The sequence below is a fragment of the Martes martes genome (genome assembly GCF_963455335.1).
Source record: "Martes martes genome assembly, chromosome: 13".
Lineage (NCBI taxonomy): Eukaryota > Metazoa > Chordata > Mammalia > Carnivora > Mustelidae > Martes > Martes martes.
Window position 1 is genome coordinate 85,239,550 of NC_137901.1, and position 14,930 is coordinate 85,254,479.

Genomic DNA, 14,930 nt, shown 5'->3' on the forward strand with positions numbered 1-14,930 from the left:
CCCCAACTCCTGCACTGTTCAAGGGTCAACTGGTAAGTATTCGGAGCTCAGCGAGCTGTGAAAAACCACGACAATGTGAATAATCTGATATGATAACTCTTCAGCAAAAAGACTAGACTGTTCTTACTGTTTCTGCACATTCAGGCCTACCTAAAAAGATGGCACTGATCTTGAGCGGTGAAGATATAAAACTCCTTTAAGATCTGTGGAGAGCTCTGGCCCTGCATTTGATTCACAAACTCTTTGAAGATCTTTGAAGCTGAGACCCCTGGCTCTGTGTTATGTAGAAGTATTTTAAAGCAGAGCTTTTTAGAGACAGGAAATTACCCTTGACCATCTACTTAATTTGATAGTTACAAGTATGACTAAACATTTGTGTCAAGAATCAAAACGGAAACAAAACAAAACTATGTATCCTTTAACTAGTATTTTTTTTTTTTTTTTAAGATTTTTATTTATTTGACAGAGAGGGAGACAGCGAGAGAGGGAACACAAGCAGGGGGAGTGAGAGAAGTAGTCTTCCCACTGAGCATGGTACCCGATGCAGGACTCTATCCCAGGACTTTGGGATTATGACCTGAACCAGAGGCAGACACTTAACGACTGAGCCACCCAGGTGCCTCTTAACTAGTATTCTAAATTGCTCACTACAACTAATTGTCAAATAGAGATTAAGTTCATTATTTCACTAGTACTAGTGTACTACCGTGGACCAAAAGTCGTAGGTACAATAATTCAAAACACTTTTTGTTTTAAACAAATTTTATCAACACAAGGGGAGGTGCCAAAAACCTAGAAATATACAGAAAACTTGATTTGTCTGGAAGACACCAAAACCTGTTAATATAATTGATACATAGAAGCATAATTTTTAAAATACTTAAGTATGAGCTTTGAGAAGAGGACTGCGTTCAGATACACAACCGAGAATAAAATAAAATAATAAAATAGAATAAACAGAACAAAATAAAATTAAAAAATGAGAAATTCAACTCACCAGCAATTTCCACAATATCACCAGGAACTATGTCTTTAGCTTTAATCCGCTGGACACTCTTTCTGTCCTGTCGGTATACTTTCCCCATTTCAGGCTCATATTCCTTAAGGGCTTCGATTGCATTCTCAGCATTTCTTTCCTATAAAAAAAAAGATGATAGTTGGGTGCCTGGGTGGCTCAGTGGGTTAAAGCCTCTGCCTTCAGCTCAGGTCATGATCCCAGGGTCCTGGGATCGAGTCCCGCATCGGGCTCTCTGCTCAGCAGGGAGCCTGCTTCCTCCTCTCTCTCTGCCTGCCTCTCTGCCTACTTGTAATTTCTGTCTGTCAAATAAATAAATAAAATCTTTAAAAAAAAAAAAAAAAAAAAAAAAGATGATAGTCAACACACACTTGCCGTTGCAAATTAGTATTTTAGGCCAAGAAATCAAATTTCAGAGTTCTAAACTTTAAGAAAAAGGCACAAAAGATACACATTGATACTTACAAACAATTCACATACGATGATAAACACTAGGCTCTTACAATTTTGTGCTAAGAAATGAAGAATTAAGCACCCTAACAGGCCTAAACAGGGAATAAAATCCTAATAGAAAAAGCAGTTACAGAATCTGTTGTCCCCAAGACCACTGTGTAACACTGCTTTCACCTCCAGCCACAGCCACACTACCGAAAATTGATCCTGTTGCACATGAAAAGCAATGGTCTGGGGCTGGACTGCCTAGGTTCACTCCAGGCTTCTCCACTTAACAAACAGTTATGTGATTGTGCAGGAGTTACACAACACACCGGTTTGGTACCTACAAAACCTGGACACCAATGCTACCACCACAAGGGCTATGAGGATTTACAAACTATTTACACTATGTTTCAGCACATAATACATACTATGAGTGATGAATTAAGAAAATCAAGTTACATCTCACAAATTCTAGGAAATCTTTCTGCAGTAGTCAAGACTAATAAATGGGTGGAATCTCATCAGAGAACTGCCAGTCCTGGAATGCCTGGGTGGCTGAGTCATTTGAAATGTCCAACTTTTTAAAAAGATTCATTTATTTTGAGAGAGAGTATGCACATGCAAATGTATGGGTGGCAAGGGCAGACAGAGAGGGAAAGAGAACCTAAAGCAGCAGATGAGTGCAGAGCCCGAGGTGGGGCTAGAACTCATGACCCCGAGATCATGCCCTAAGCTGAAGCCAAGAGTCAGAAACTTAACTGACTGAGCCACCCAGGTGCCCCAAGCAGCTGACCCTTGAGTTCAGCTCAGGTCATGATCCCAGGGCTGTGAAACTGCACCCTGTTGGGCTCTGCACTGGGTATGGACCCTGATTAGGTTTCCCTCTATCCCTTTCCACCTCCCCGCTAAAAAAAACAAAAAAACCCTGCCAGTCCCATAACATATATACTACATTTACTATAATACTGTATATTAACATGTCAAATCCTAGTCACAAATAGCTTTTCTTTCCAAATTTTGAGATGAAAGATGTAGAAATCAACATGTTAAAAAAAAAAAAAAGGCTATAGGAAAGTTCCTTTAAGGAAAAAAAAAAAAAAAAAGAAAGGGAAAGAAAAAGAAAAGTAGCACATGTGCCAAATTTGTCTTCCCTCCTTTCGGAGAGTAAGCAATTAGAAGTCAAGGAACAAATCTACACGGTGCATGCCCAGGAGACGTCACTCAATGCACAAAGGATTCATTTCTCTCACTTCTCATTTTCTGCCCTCTGATATAAAGCTCAATTTAACCTTTGCCTGGGTAGAATTTATGCACAATACTACATGATTTCATTTTTTTAAAAAAAGATTTTTATTTATTCATGGACAGAGAGAGAGCACAAGTAGGCAGAGAAGCAGAGAGAGAGAGAGAAGAGGGGGGAAGCAGGCTCCCTGCTGAGCAGAGCCCGATGCGGGACTTGATCCCAGGACCCTGAGATCATGACCTGAGTTGAAGGCAGAGGCCCAACCCACTGAGCCACCCAGGCATCCCAGGATTTCATTTTTCAAAAAAGATTTTTATTTATTTGAGACAGAGCAAGAGAAAGAACACAAGAAGGGTAGCAGGGCAGAGAGAAAGGGAGAAGCAGACTCCCCACTTAGCAGGAAGCCCAATGCAGCGCTCAAACCCAGGACCCAGAGAACACAACCTCAGCTAAAGGCAGATGTTTAACTGCCTGAGACACCCAGGCATCCCTGTGATCTCATTTTTTACCTTATTTTAAGATTTATAGTCTGTCACAAAAAAATCCCCAAACCTGCTTAAAGTGAAGTTAGAGAACTTAAAACTGAAAGCTAATAGCATGAGTCTCACTTTAAATGTTTACATCCCTGAAAAAGTACAGAATATTTTAAATTTGGGAACCTCATGATAAAAATAATTTCAACCCCATATTGGATCTGCTTGAAGAATACCTGTATAACAGGTATTAACAAAAATACTAGAATATTTAATTCTAATTAAATGGCATTGCTATAAGGTCCTTACGTTCAAATGCTACTGATACTGTAAAAGAATAAATTCTCAGCACTGCTGATACTCGATTAGTCAAATTTGAAACCACTTTTTTCATAGGACTACCTCTCCCACTTGTTACTTGTGGCAGTTTTAATTTCTTTTCTCCCTCTTCAAGGTCATGTCAGGTAGAGTTTAACTAGACTGCTCAAGGTTAAGAAATATCCCAGGAGCACTGTATTTTACTTCTACTCAAAATTAGCAAAAGTATATTTAAATTAGAAGCATGAAAGAGAAATTATCTCAGACCCCAAGGACAAAAATGCCAATTAAAATTACTTTAAAAGTCTTCCCCTCAAATGATCAAAAGGAACATTTAGAAAGTAGGGGTGGGAAAGGGAAACAAATGATTACATACTCAAATAGGTTATAGCAAGTGCTCACTTCAGCAGCATATATACTAAAATTGGAACAATTTTCCGTTTCTCTGTGATTCTCGGTGACAATCACTTGTCACCTTCTTTAATGACACTGGTCAGCAGCATGTGCCCCCCCCACCTCCAATTACTACCTTACGCTATACTTATAATTTCCCTTCCAGAAGGCAGTAACTCTTTAGTATTGCTCACACCATTCTGTATACCATGTAAATGAAATTAAGACATAAGAATGTTGTTTTTTAAATGAAAATAAATACAAAAGTCCTATGAATGGGGCACCTGGGTGGCTCAGTGGGTTAAAGCCTCTGCCTTCAGCTCAGATCATGATCCCAGGGTCCTGGGATTGAGCCCAGCGTCGGTCCCTCTGCTCAGCAGGGAGCCTGCTTCCCCCTCTCTGCCTACTTGTGATCTCTGTCTGTCAAATAAATAAATAAATAAATAAAAGTCCTATGAAAACTGCTATAAGTTTCTACTTTAGAATTTGGATCAGCCTGGGTCTGGATTCAAGTCCCAGATACTCTGTACTACCTGTATGGCCTTTAAGAAGTCAGTTGATCACTCTGAACCTCAATGTCACACCTGTCAAGTGGGAATATCATTTGCCTCATAAGATCACTATAACAATGAAATGGGAATGTACATAAAGTATCTACCTTGTAACTAGCATATATTATTTAATAGGAAAATATACATTACTGCTTGAGAAGGGCAATCAAATGCTCCATTATTGTCTCTTTTGCCTATACTATTGACAAGAGGATTACTTCTACTTAAACAATTTTAGAAAAAATAAAGTGAGATATAGCACAATAAAATGTTCTTCTAAGCAGACCATCTTTTTTTTTTTTTTTAAAGATTTTATTTATTTGACAGTCAGAGACCACAAGCAGGCAGAGAGGCAGGCAGAGAGAGAGGGGGAAGCAGGCTCCCTGCTGAGCAGAGTCCTACATGGGGCTTGATCCCAGGACCCTGAGATCATGACCCGAGTCAAGGGCAGAGGCTTAACCCACTGAGCCACCCAGGCGCCCCGGCCTTCATGTTTATTAGTAAGATCAGAAGTTTACAATTTTTTAAAAAAGATTTACTTATTTATTTTAGAAAGAGAGAGTGCAAGTGCGTGTGTGGTGAGGGTTAAAAGCAGAGGGAGAGGGAGAACCGCAAGCAGATTCCCTGCTGAGTGGGGAGCCTGGTATGGGGCTGGATCTCATGACCTGGGCCAATATCAAGAGTTGACTCCTTAAATGACTGAGCCACCCAGGCTCCCCATAAGTTTACAATTCTACCAGGACTAAGTATGCTTATAAAATGTTTCCACTTTAAGAATGTAGATGCACTCTATTTTAGTCCTCGAAGGGGTGATTTTACCATATTTTAATATCAATACTCAAGATGAATATGAAGTGTTAGTCTCCATCTGTTAAAATACATATATATATAAAAAAAAAATCATGGGGTGCCTGGGTGGCTCAGTGTGTTATTGCTTACGGCTCGGGCCATGATCTCAGGGTCCTGGGATCGAACCCTGAACCCCAGATTGAGCTCTCTGCTCAGCAGGGAGCCTGTTTCCTCCCCTCTCTCTCTGCCTGCCTCTCTGCCTACTTGTGATCTCTGTCAAATAAATAAATAAAATCTTAGGGAAAAAAACAAACAAACAGATCAATAGTCCTAGGAAAGTAAAAAAGTTAAAGTCCTCTAAACTAGATATATACAGAATAGCAATTTACATGAAGGGGGGTGGGTAGGAATCCTATTATGCTTCTGTAAACTGGCTTTCATTCTGTGAGTCAGAAAGTCCTGGGCAACAGAAGGAAAACAGCCAGGGGTATGCTATTAAGGGAAAACAATTTTTACAGCTAAATACAATAAATAAATAAATATTTTTAAAAATCCAAGGAGAATAAAAATGACATCGAATTTATGAAACTTTTCACAGGAAGCAGCTAGGAAATATAAAGACAGATACTGGTTCTCTAATGTCCTGGTTTTCCTCAAATAGCTTCTCTCATCCATTATTCTTAACTCTATGCTACCATGAAAAATGAGCAATTTTAGCAGTATATACATGCAGAAGAGGTCTAAAATGTTGCCATTAAATAAACAGACAAAAGAAAAACCACATGCAGATAGATTTTTCAACGGTATTTCTAGTCAATATCTCGGGGGGGAAAACAGATTAACGCAATTTAAATCACTTATATATAAACTGCTAAGCTCTAGCGCAGCAGAATTTTTGCTTACCTGCCATACACCCACAATTGCATTGGCTACTAATATAAGTAAAATTACAAAGGGTTCTACAAAGGCTGTTATTGTTTCTTCACCTTCTTCAAACCAAGCCAAAACCTAAAAGAGAAATGGCATGTGTTAGAAATGTAATGTGTTTTTAGGTTTAGTGCCACCTTACAACAAAAGTGGTGGGCACTAAAGAAACTGCAATACACAAACTCTTCTTACCATCTCTAGAAACAAATGGTGGCAAAATGTAATGACAGCAACAACCAGTTTATTATGTCCCTTGTTCAGAGTAATTCTTGAGAATCAAAATTATACAACTTCTTACTATTCTTCAAAAGCTAACTTAATTTTTCACATACTAATTGTTTTAAAATCTAAATAAAATACTTTCCGGGAAATAAAACCCACTCATCTTACATGGATATATTCAGAAGAAATAAAACTTAAATTCTCCATTTTGTTAAAGGAAAAGGCAATCATCTACAACTTTGCTGGGTTGCTTAATATTCCTACCAAATAACACTAATAGGTATAAATTAATTGCAAAAATCACTTGATCATGGGCTCCATATTATAGAGTACTAATAGCACCCCGGTTATTCTCAATGGTATCACTATAAGTCATCTCAAAATTACTCAAGGTTGTTCTGCAATAAGGAATGTATTTTGAAGGTTATCCTCCATATGACATGTAATGTAGCAACACAGCACTTCAGAGAGGACAGTAGTCCACAAATGTTATTTACATCTAGATACGGAACACTGCCCCAAGGAAAATGAGCAGAAAATGAAGTTTATTGTGGTTCTCTTAACTTGTAGCTTTTACATCCTGACAAGGTTATGGTTGTGTGAGCTAGAAATTAAACTTCGTAACTGAGCAAACTTAAGTTGATAAGAGAACCCAAGAAATGAATCATTAAGAATGATAAAGAACATGGTAAAACAGCCATCTAAATAGTTAAAACCTACTTTTTGTGAAAAACTGCCTATCCAGAAAGGATGTCAAATATATCTAATGATTCAGTCTGGGAGATACGATTTGCCTTTGTTTTTTAGCATTGCTTAAAATGTCTGTATATTTCACAAAAAATTTTTTCTTTAAAAGACTGATTTAGTAAACAATGAAAGCACTGGTTTTTATACTTTTTAATACAACCAGATATGACTCATGGCAATAATGAAACCATCTATGTTTATACTTAGTGGAATAGTATAAAGTGAACTTTTACACAAATAGTAAACAACCAGAGAGGTGAGTAAGACAAGGCCAAAAATGAATTTTCCAAGTAAGATAAGGGAATGATGAATGAACAAGAAAGATCAACCTGAGCAGGAAAAAAATCAGAGGAGACACCAGAACCGGGTCCTGAGAGGTACCAATGACCACTGACAGCTAGTGAACTAGGGCAGGCAGAAAACCAGAATGAATATAAATGTTGCCGCAGGCTTTCAACAGGGCATTCCTGGTGTTAAGGCCAGGCCTAGTGCCAAAATGAAAACTTCTCTAGGAAGTTATAAATTTTGATAGATGCAAGATCACAGCTGCTTTGATACTAGCCTTTCAAACACTTGCCAAGGAGAGCATATCAGAAATAAGAAACTTAATTAGCTCTTGGGGGAAAAAAATCACTCAACCTGATGAGTAACTAGGACCTATGCAAAAGGTCAGTGAGGCATTAGCAACTGTAAGATAAGCTTCGCACCTTGTTAAAGAGGGTATGAACTTCCCTCTTGGCAGCTAGGCCTAAGGAACAAACTTAAAGTAATTTATCCCCTAACAGTTGGAGCAAAGGGAAGACTACAGCAAATAGTGACAGGACTACCAGAGCAAATCTTTACTTTTCAAAATATGTGTGATTGCTCTGCAGAAGTAGAATCCTAATCTGTATAATGCAGTAACCTTTTCTTCCACTATAGGACTTCAAATGTTTATGTGTAAGAAACCCAAGCAGTCATAATTATTTGATAGTACCACAAGTATATTAATTACCGGATGATGAGAAACTAGTGGGCATATCTCTCGGGATGGAAGGCTGGTGCCGAACCTATTTAAAATCAACAACCATCAATTTCCTGAATACTTTTTAAAATGTCTATTTTGAAACTACAAATAACCCAAATAATTAAATGCTGCAGCCCAAAGCGAAGATCAACCCATGTGTCATTAACTGGTAAGAACCAATCCAGCTGATTATGTTCAGATCGTATTATGGAGTCCTTCCTGGTTTGCTCTATTGAAAGGAAACCTAGTGTACATGAGATGATGATGCTGACAAATGAAAGATCCCAGGAGATGAGGGAGTGAAGAGTGTGCAACACATCACCAAAATGAAAGATGCCTTTTAGCATTATACTATAGTCAGTTCATAAATATGGCTTATTGATTCATACAAAATATGTTCCTATGGTGGGGTAAATGTTTCTAAAATCTTCACTGAGAATACGTTGAACATAAATGATTACCTATTTGTACTGTCTTTTGTTCACCACTGTATCCCCAGGGGCCTAGAAGTGTCTCTGGTACACAGATGATGCTCACTATTACAGGGGCATGAACAAATGAAACAAAATCTCATATAACCTATAAGGTACAAGACCCTGAGGGCAGTATTTGAACTTAAACATCTAGAGCAATAAGTAACCAATTTCATCAACACTTTCAAAGGAAAGTGGAAGAAAAAGCTACTGCAGTTAATATTAGGCACAGTGTTTCTTCTTTGCTTTGCACTATTAATACAGTAACAATACTTTTCTTCTGGGGCATATAAAATCCAGCAAATTCAAAGTTTCAAACTTGCCAATCCTATTCGGTAGCCACTTAGTAATGAATACTCAACTACAACTTAGACTGCTTCAACAGGATAGTATAGACTATCTTCTAATTAGCTGTAAAACTGATCTCTGTATATCACAGTAACTTCTGACAGGACAACCAGAAGATGCTGGAGATCGGAGTTTAATGAACAAAAGCAAACTTTAAGCCAAGGTAAAAAGGTATGTTTCAGTGGGAGACAGTCATAGTTCCATGACTCCATTATCTTAGCTACATGTTGGGATAATGTAATGAGCACCCAATGAGGTCCCAAAAAAAAGAAAGTGAGAGAGATCATAAGCATATTTTTAAGACTTAGGGCACCTGTCTGCATTCCTCTTTGTGTCCTTAGAAACTTGCAAGGACACTGGGTACTCAAATACTTGTTCAATGAATGAAGAAATTTACATAATAAAAGAAGTTTAAAAGAGGAAACTGAAGTTTAACACTTCACAAGAAAGAAAGGTATCACCAATAAATGTTACGACAATTTTCTGGGCTGGAAAACAAATTCTCTTAGCCATTAAAAAAAAAAAAAAAGGTATGATTTAGACTACATTCTCTTCTGATCCACACAAAAACTTATTTAAAAAGACTGGTTTTAGATTTGAGAATACAATCTTACACATAAACACACACACACACACAAACTCACCTTTCAAAACATTTTAAAGAAAGGCTCTAAATAAATTAGTTAAACCAATCAGTGAACTACCCATTCTATCCTTTAAAAAAGTTAAAAGAAAACACAGGGGAAAAAAGTAAAATTATTACATATTATATAAACTACTTCTTGACTATATTGTACTAAGAAAACCAAAGAAACCAGACCTCATATATTCTGAAAATGCTACTAACCCAAGTTCAAATATATTTGTTTGATCAAAATCACTAACCCAGGGGCACCTGGGTGGCTCAGTGGGTTAAGCGTCTGCTTTCAGCTCAGGTCATGATCCCAGGGTCTTGGGATCGAGCCCCGAATCGAGCCCCGAATCTCGCATCGGGCTCCCTGCTCAGCAGGGAGCCTGCTTCTCCCCCCTCCCCTCTCTCTACCTGCCTGTCTGCCTACTTGTGATCTCTGTCAAATAAATCAATAAACTCTTTAAAAAAAAAAAAAATCACTAACCCAGGCTCTAAAAGACATGAAGAATCCCTTCTAAAGGGTCCAGTAGGAAGGAAAGACACCATTCAAACACAAGTGACAAGATGAGAAGTGTCTAAGTCTAAGCAAGTTTAAGCAGCATTTTAGGGTCAATCCAAGTAGCTGTGGTGGGGAAATGGGGATGGAGGGTAGAGCAACTTTTGCAAACGATGTTACCACAAAGGGCTTTATGAATTTGGACGAGGCAAATATGGCCCTCCTGCTCATCTCCTTCAGGTCCTTTCTCTAAAGTCACCTTCCTGGAGGACTTTCCTGACCACCCTACGTGAGAACTATACCCTCCTCCTCATACTCTTATCTCCCCGCTTTATTTTTCTCCATAGTACTATCACTGTCCAACAGACTACACATTTTACTTGTTTATTATCTGTATCCACTAGAATGTCGGCTCCAGGTTGAGACTTTGTCTATTTTGTTCAAATGCTGTATCCCCAGTGTCTGTGCCATGTCCCAGGTGTTCAATAAATACCTAATGAAGCAGTGAAAGAGAGAAAAGAACAGGTATTCCACTAAGCAACCGTATGATGTATTAAATGAAGGGTAAAGTTGTGACCAAGGAGGATGTAAAGACAAAGTGACAGGATTGTAGCTCATGAATGGCAAATGAAGGAATTTCTAATGTTACTTTATGTGTAGTGGGAGAAATTATAGCTCACTTCTTCCAATCCAAGGAAACTTAAAACTATTTCTATCTGGCGAATATTGTAATTAAACTTTATCCCTACAGGTCATGAGTATAACACATTAACGCAGCTTCCTAAAGTTAACAATTTAGTTAGAGATCTGAAATAAATCATGAAAGCCTAATATTTCTTTTTAACTTGAGCAGAACCTGATGATATATCATGTACATATTGTAGGAACTGTCTATTTAATTCTCTAAAAGAATATGAATATTCTACCATGACTTTCGTGTAAATTAGGAATACACTGACCACCACAAAAAAGACTCAGTGATCTTTTAAAAGATAAAGAAATGAGGACTGAAAAGGTCAAGAACAATGTAGTATTTGCCAATTCCACATGAAGAAAATCAACAAAACAGGTCTGATATCCAAAATGTCTTGATCAAACAAGTCAGAGCAAAATAACAGTATTTCCTAAACATTTATTATTTTTGTTTAGCAATCCATGAAATAAAAATGTCACAGTTCATGTCCTGAGCATTAACTCCAAGTAGTTACTAAAAAGGTAATTCAAATTTCAATTCCAAAATACAGTTCTATAAAGTTATAAAAACCCAACATCCTACCCTATGATAAAATGAGAGCATTTTAAAAACCCACCTGAAAATGCTTAGAAACTATAAACTCCTTTCTTCAAAATAAAAGTCACACACATCACTAATTCAAAATGTTAATACAAAAGTCATTCAAACCGGCAACCTAAGAGATCCTATAAAACCCAAATGTTCAATAGCTTGTTTATTGGAAATAATGCTGATGTTACAACACAGCCTTAAGTATATATACAGAATAACTCAATAAAAATTTATTTTATCTCTGCCTTGTACATACCAGGTGATTTACTTCTAAGATGTCCCTGATAATCTTACTGAACCCCGGTACTTTAACCGCCAAAGCTGAGGCTACTTCAGAATTACGCAGGTAGCTTAAACATACATAAACATTACACTACCCCAAACATAGTATTTGTTTTGCCCCACAACAATGTACTATTCAAACAGCTCTATTCCTTTATCTTAATCAGTAAAAACAGGAGCCATTTAGGAGGGGTGACGGTGAATTAATCAAGAACAGACAAACGTGTAAGAAGTATGGAGTAATTCAGGACACTGTATGCTTTGCTATGACACTCTCAATTTTATTCAATGAAAACCACAGAAAAGATTCGTGAGAACTGAATTATTATTAATAGCTACATATCACTTAGCCGACTTGGCATGATAGATATATTAAAGTCTCATGTCAGAATCTGTATATAATACCACTCCAAAAGCTCACCTCCTGCCAATTTTCCCCCCTTACCTAAAGAAGTGCCCACTGCTTCCTTCTGATTTAGTTCTCAAAATAGCCTTCTATGACATGGTTGTCATAAAGACTGAGGTAGATTCCTGCGGTTTGCAAACGCACAAACAAAAATGAAACCCTGAAGCTGTGTCAATTTTGTGAAGCCTGAAAAAGTACTGCACTGGGTGAATTTCATTTCCCATCATAGTTATTATAAGAATACAATACTGTAATTTAAGAACAAAAGTCATCTCATGCTGTTAGGATTAGGAACATCTGTGTCCTTTTCGCGACCACTTTTAGGAAAACTACCAAGAAGTCCACTGCCCAAGAAAAAATGCAGTAAAAAATTAATATTGAACAGGAAAAAAATGTTAATAACCTAGAAATAACCTCACCAACTCATCACCCTTCTTCTGCTGTAGTTCTTTGCATTTCACCAGTTTCTTAGCAACCATACAGGACTCAAGTCAGTAACCACACACAGACCAAGAGAAAACAGGTTTGGTTTGGTTTTTTTCTTTAAAAATCTAGAACCAGTTGCACTGAACCTTGTTCTCTCTACCTAAGAGTCACTTAAGACAGGGGTCCAATTTAGATAAATATACCACCCTAAAGGTCAGTGACCAAATTTGGTCAACAGTGGTGCCATCACTGCCGTCATCATTCTTGTCACTGTCAGAAACAACTGTCACCTTGCCATTACCAGGAAGGGAGAGCAACTGGAATATTCCTTTTGTAAGTTCTATTTACAGACTACAAAGGGCCCAACACCATCTTAGTATGATCTTACACAATGGAAGAACCCAAAACAGAAAAGGCCTTCCAACAAAGAACTTTTTGATATTAAAATCTGATAAACCACAAAAATTTATAAGACCCTGCCTCATTTTGGAACCATTTTCTAACTGCACTGTAAATGTCAGGCATTAATTTTCTGCACACAAATGGTTCAAATGTTTTGTTTATAATTTTAAAATACCTAGATTTTTTAAAAAATGAAGACACCACTGAAATCTCTAAATATAATATTCTCAGTCAATAGACATGACTTGTTCTTGGTTTTTCATCTCTGAAAAGAACAGAAATTAAGTTTCTTTATACTTACAAAAGATATACAAGCTGCCAGCAATAAAATTCTAACTAGTAAGTCTTCAAACTGCTCAATCACAAGTTCCAGCAAGGTTTTTCCTGTTAGAAACAAACAATTGTTGTAAATGTCATCTTAACAACAGCACACAAAGTGGGTTAAAAAAATATATATGTATATATTAAGATTACTCACCTTCTTCAGCCGGTAACTCTGCAGAATGTAGAAATCCGCCAGGCAACGTGTCAAGAAGGGGGGAAAAAATTAGCACTGTCTTTATAAAGAGAATTGCTAAAATTATCAGTCTTCGAAAGACGTACCCAGATCTATGAACCTTCAACCATTTTTTAATGGAAACCACACCAAATGGTACCCCAGGAAAATCTGTTGTAACCAATACCTTAGTGTATCCCGAAGCGTAAAATCTCATCGCTATCTACTAAACAGGGCTCCCGAAACAAGGACTTATTTCAGCTATATCATGACTTCTGCCAGATGTCTAACTACGGGTAGTACAAGAACGGTTAGAGGCTTTCTCAACTGCAACGACGCCTCATAAACTGGCTGGGGACAAGAAAATGTCTCGCAGGGTTCAACCCAGTTGCAGGAGAACGCGTCCCTCCCTCCAGGGCCGGCTGCTGCGGGTGAGAAGACACCGAGCTAACTGCGTGCGGGTAAGGTCAAGGGCTCGAGGCGCGGGGTCCAGGAGGTACAGACAAGCCCGGAGCCCCCGCCTGCAGTCCCTTCTCCCGCGGGGCCGGCGCGCGGGCTAGACCCGCCGCCTGCAGCCCTCGGCGGGCGCGGAGCCCAGACCCACGAGGTGGAGCCCTGTCAGCCATCTTCCCTGGCTCTCGGGCCCGCGCCGGGCCGCGCGGGGCCCCTGCAGTCCCGGAGCCGGGCACCTACCGTTGGAACCCCATTTCTCCTTGAGCTTCTTGACCTGCTCCAAGCTCAGCCCCGTGCTCTCGTTGACGCCGAAGTGGCCCAGCACCTCCTCCACCGTCTTTGTGTGCGCGTTCTCCATGACTGCGGGAGTCCGGCCGGCCTCGCTTCCAGTCCCCGCGGCCTCCTCGCCTCCGCCTCGCACTCGGGCCGCGGGCTCGTGCCACCCCGGGCGCCCAGGCGCGGACTGGCCTCTTCCCCCTCCTCCTCCTCCTGCGGCCGCTTCCGCCTCGCCGGGCGCTGAATCACCCCGCGCCCCCTCCCCCAGACAACCGCCCCTCCGGCTGCCCGGCCCTCGCCGGTGCACGCCCCGGGCTCAGCTGGGCGGTGGGGGGCTCCTGACCCTCCCTCCCCTCGTCAGAAGGGAGGGCCTCCTTTGCCCTCAACCGCCCGCCGGGAACGCAGGCCGCGGCCCCCGAACCCCCTCCCCGCTCTCCTGAGGTGATTCGCGGCCCCGCCCGGGCCGGAGGAGGGGGCACCCGGCCGACCCCTGAGGGCAGAACGGAGCGGGGGCGGCGAGCCGGCGGGGCGGTGCGCGGCGCGCTCGCCCTGTTCCCTCAGCTCCGCACCCCCGACAGCGGCGGAGGAAACTGCGGCGAAGGAGAAGGAGGTGGCGTCGGGGACGGCTCCGCGGCGGCTGCTCTAATAGCATTTATCCGCCGCTGCCTCCCCTCTCGCCGCCGCCGCGGCATGTGGACGCCGCTCATTGGCCGAGAGGGCCCAGCGCGGCGCGGGCGGCACAGCCCCGCCCCCTCCCCTCGACTCCCTCCCTCCCGCGCGACTCGCGCCCACGCCGCCGCGCTGGCCCCGCCCCCTCCCGCGCACCGCCCCCAG

General features: G+C 40.5%; 1 protein-coding gene across 3 annotated transcripts in view; it reads right to left on the reverse strand.

Moving 5' to 3' along the window:
- Positions 1–14,309, reverse strand: part of ATP2A2 (ATPase sarcoplasmic/endoplasmic reticulum Ca2+ transporting 2) — a 60,553-nt gene extending 46,244 nt beyond the window's left edge. For 2 of the 3 annotated variants that reach the window (XM_080822123.1, XM_080822122.1), the window contains exons 1-5: positions 14,061–14,309; positions 13,350–13,367; positions 13,173–13,255; positions 6,124–6,228; positions 998–1,136 (exon numbers count right to left, since the gene is read on the reverse strand). In XM_080822123.1, the coding sequence (XP_080678249.1) occupies positions 998–1,136; positions 6,124–6,228; positions 13,173–13,255; positions 13,350–13,367; positions 14,061–14,178 (463 nt within the window). In that variant the 5' untranslated portion in view covers positions 14,179–14,309. Of the gene's footprint in view, positions 1–997; positions 1,137–6,123; positions 6,229–12,462; positions 12,641–13,172; positions 13,256–13,349; positions 13,368–14,060 lie in introns of those variants that run through there. The other variant, XM_080822124.1, reaches the window with a different exon arrangement.
- Positions 14,310–14,930: the final 621 nt, after the last annotated feature.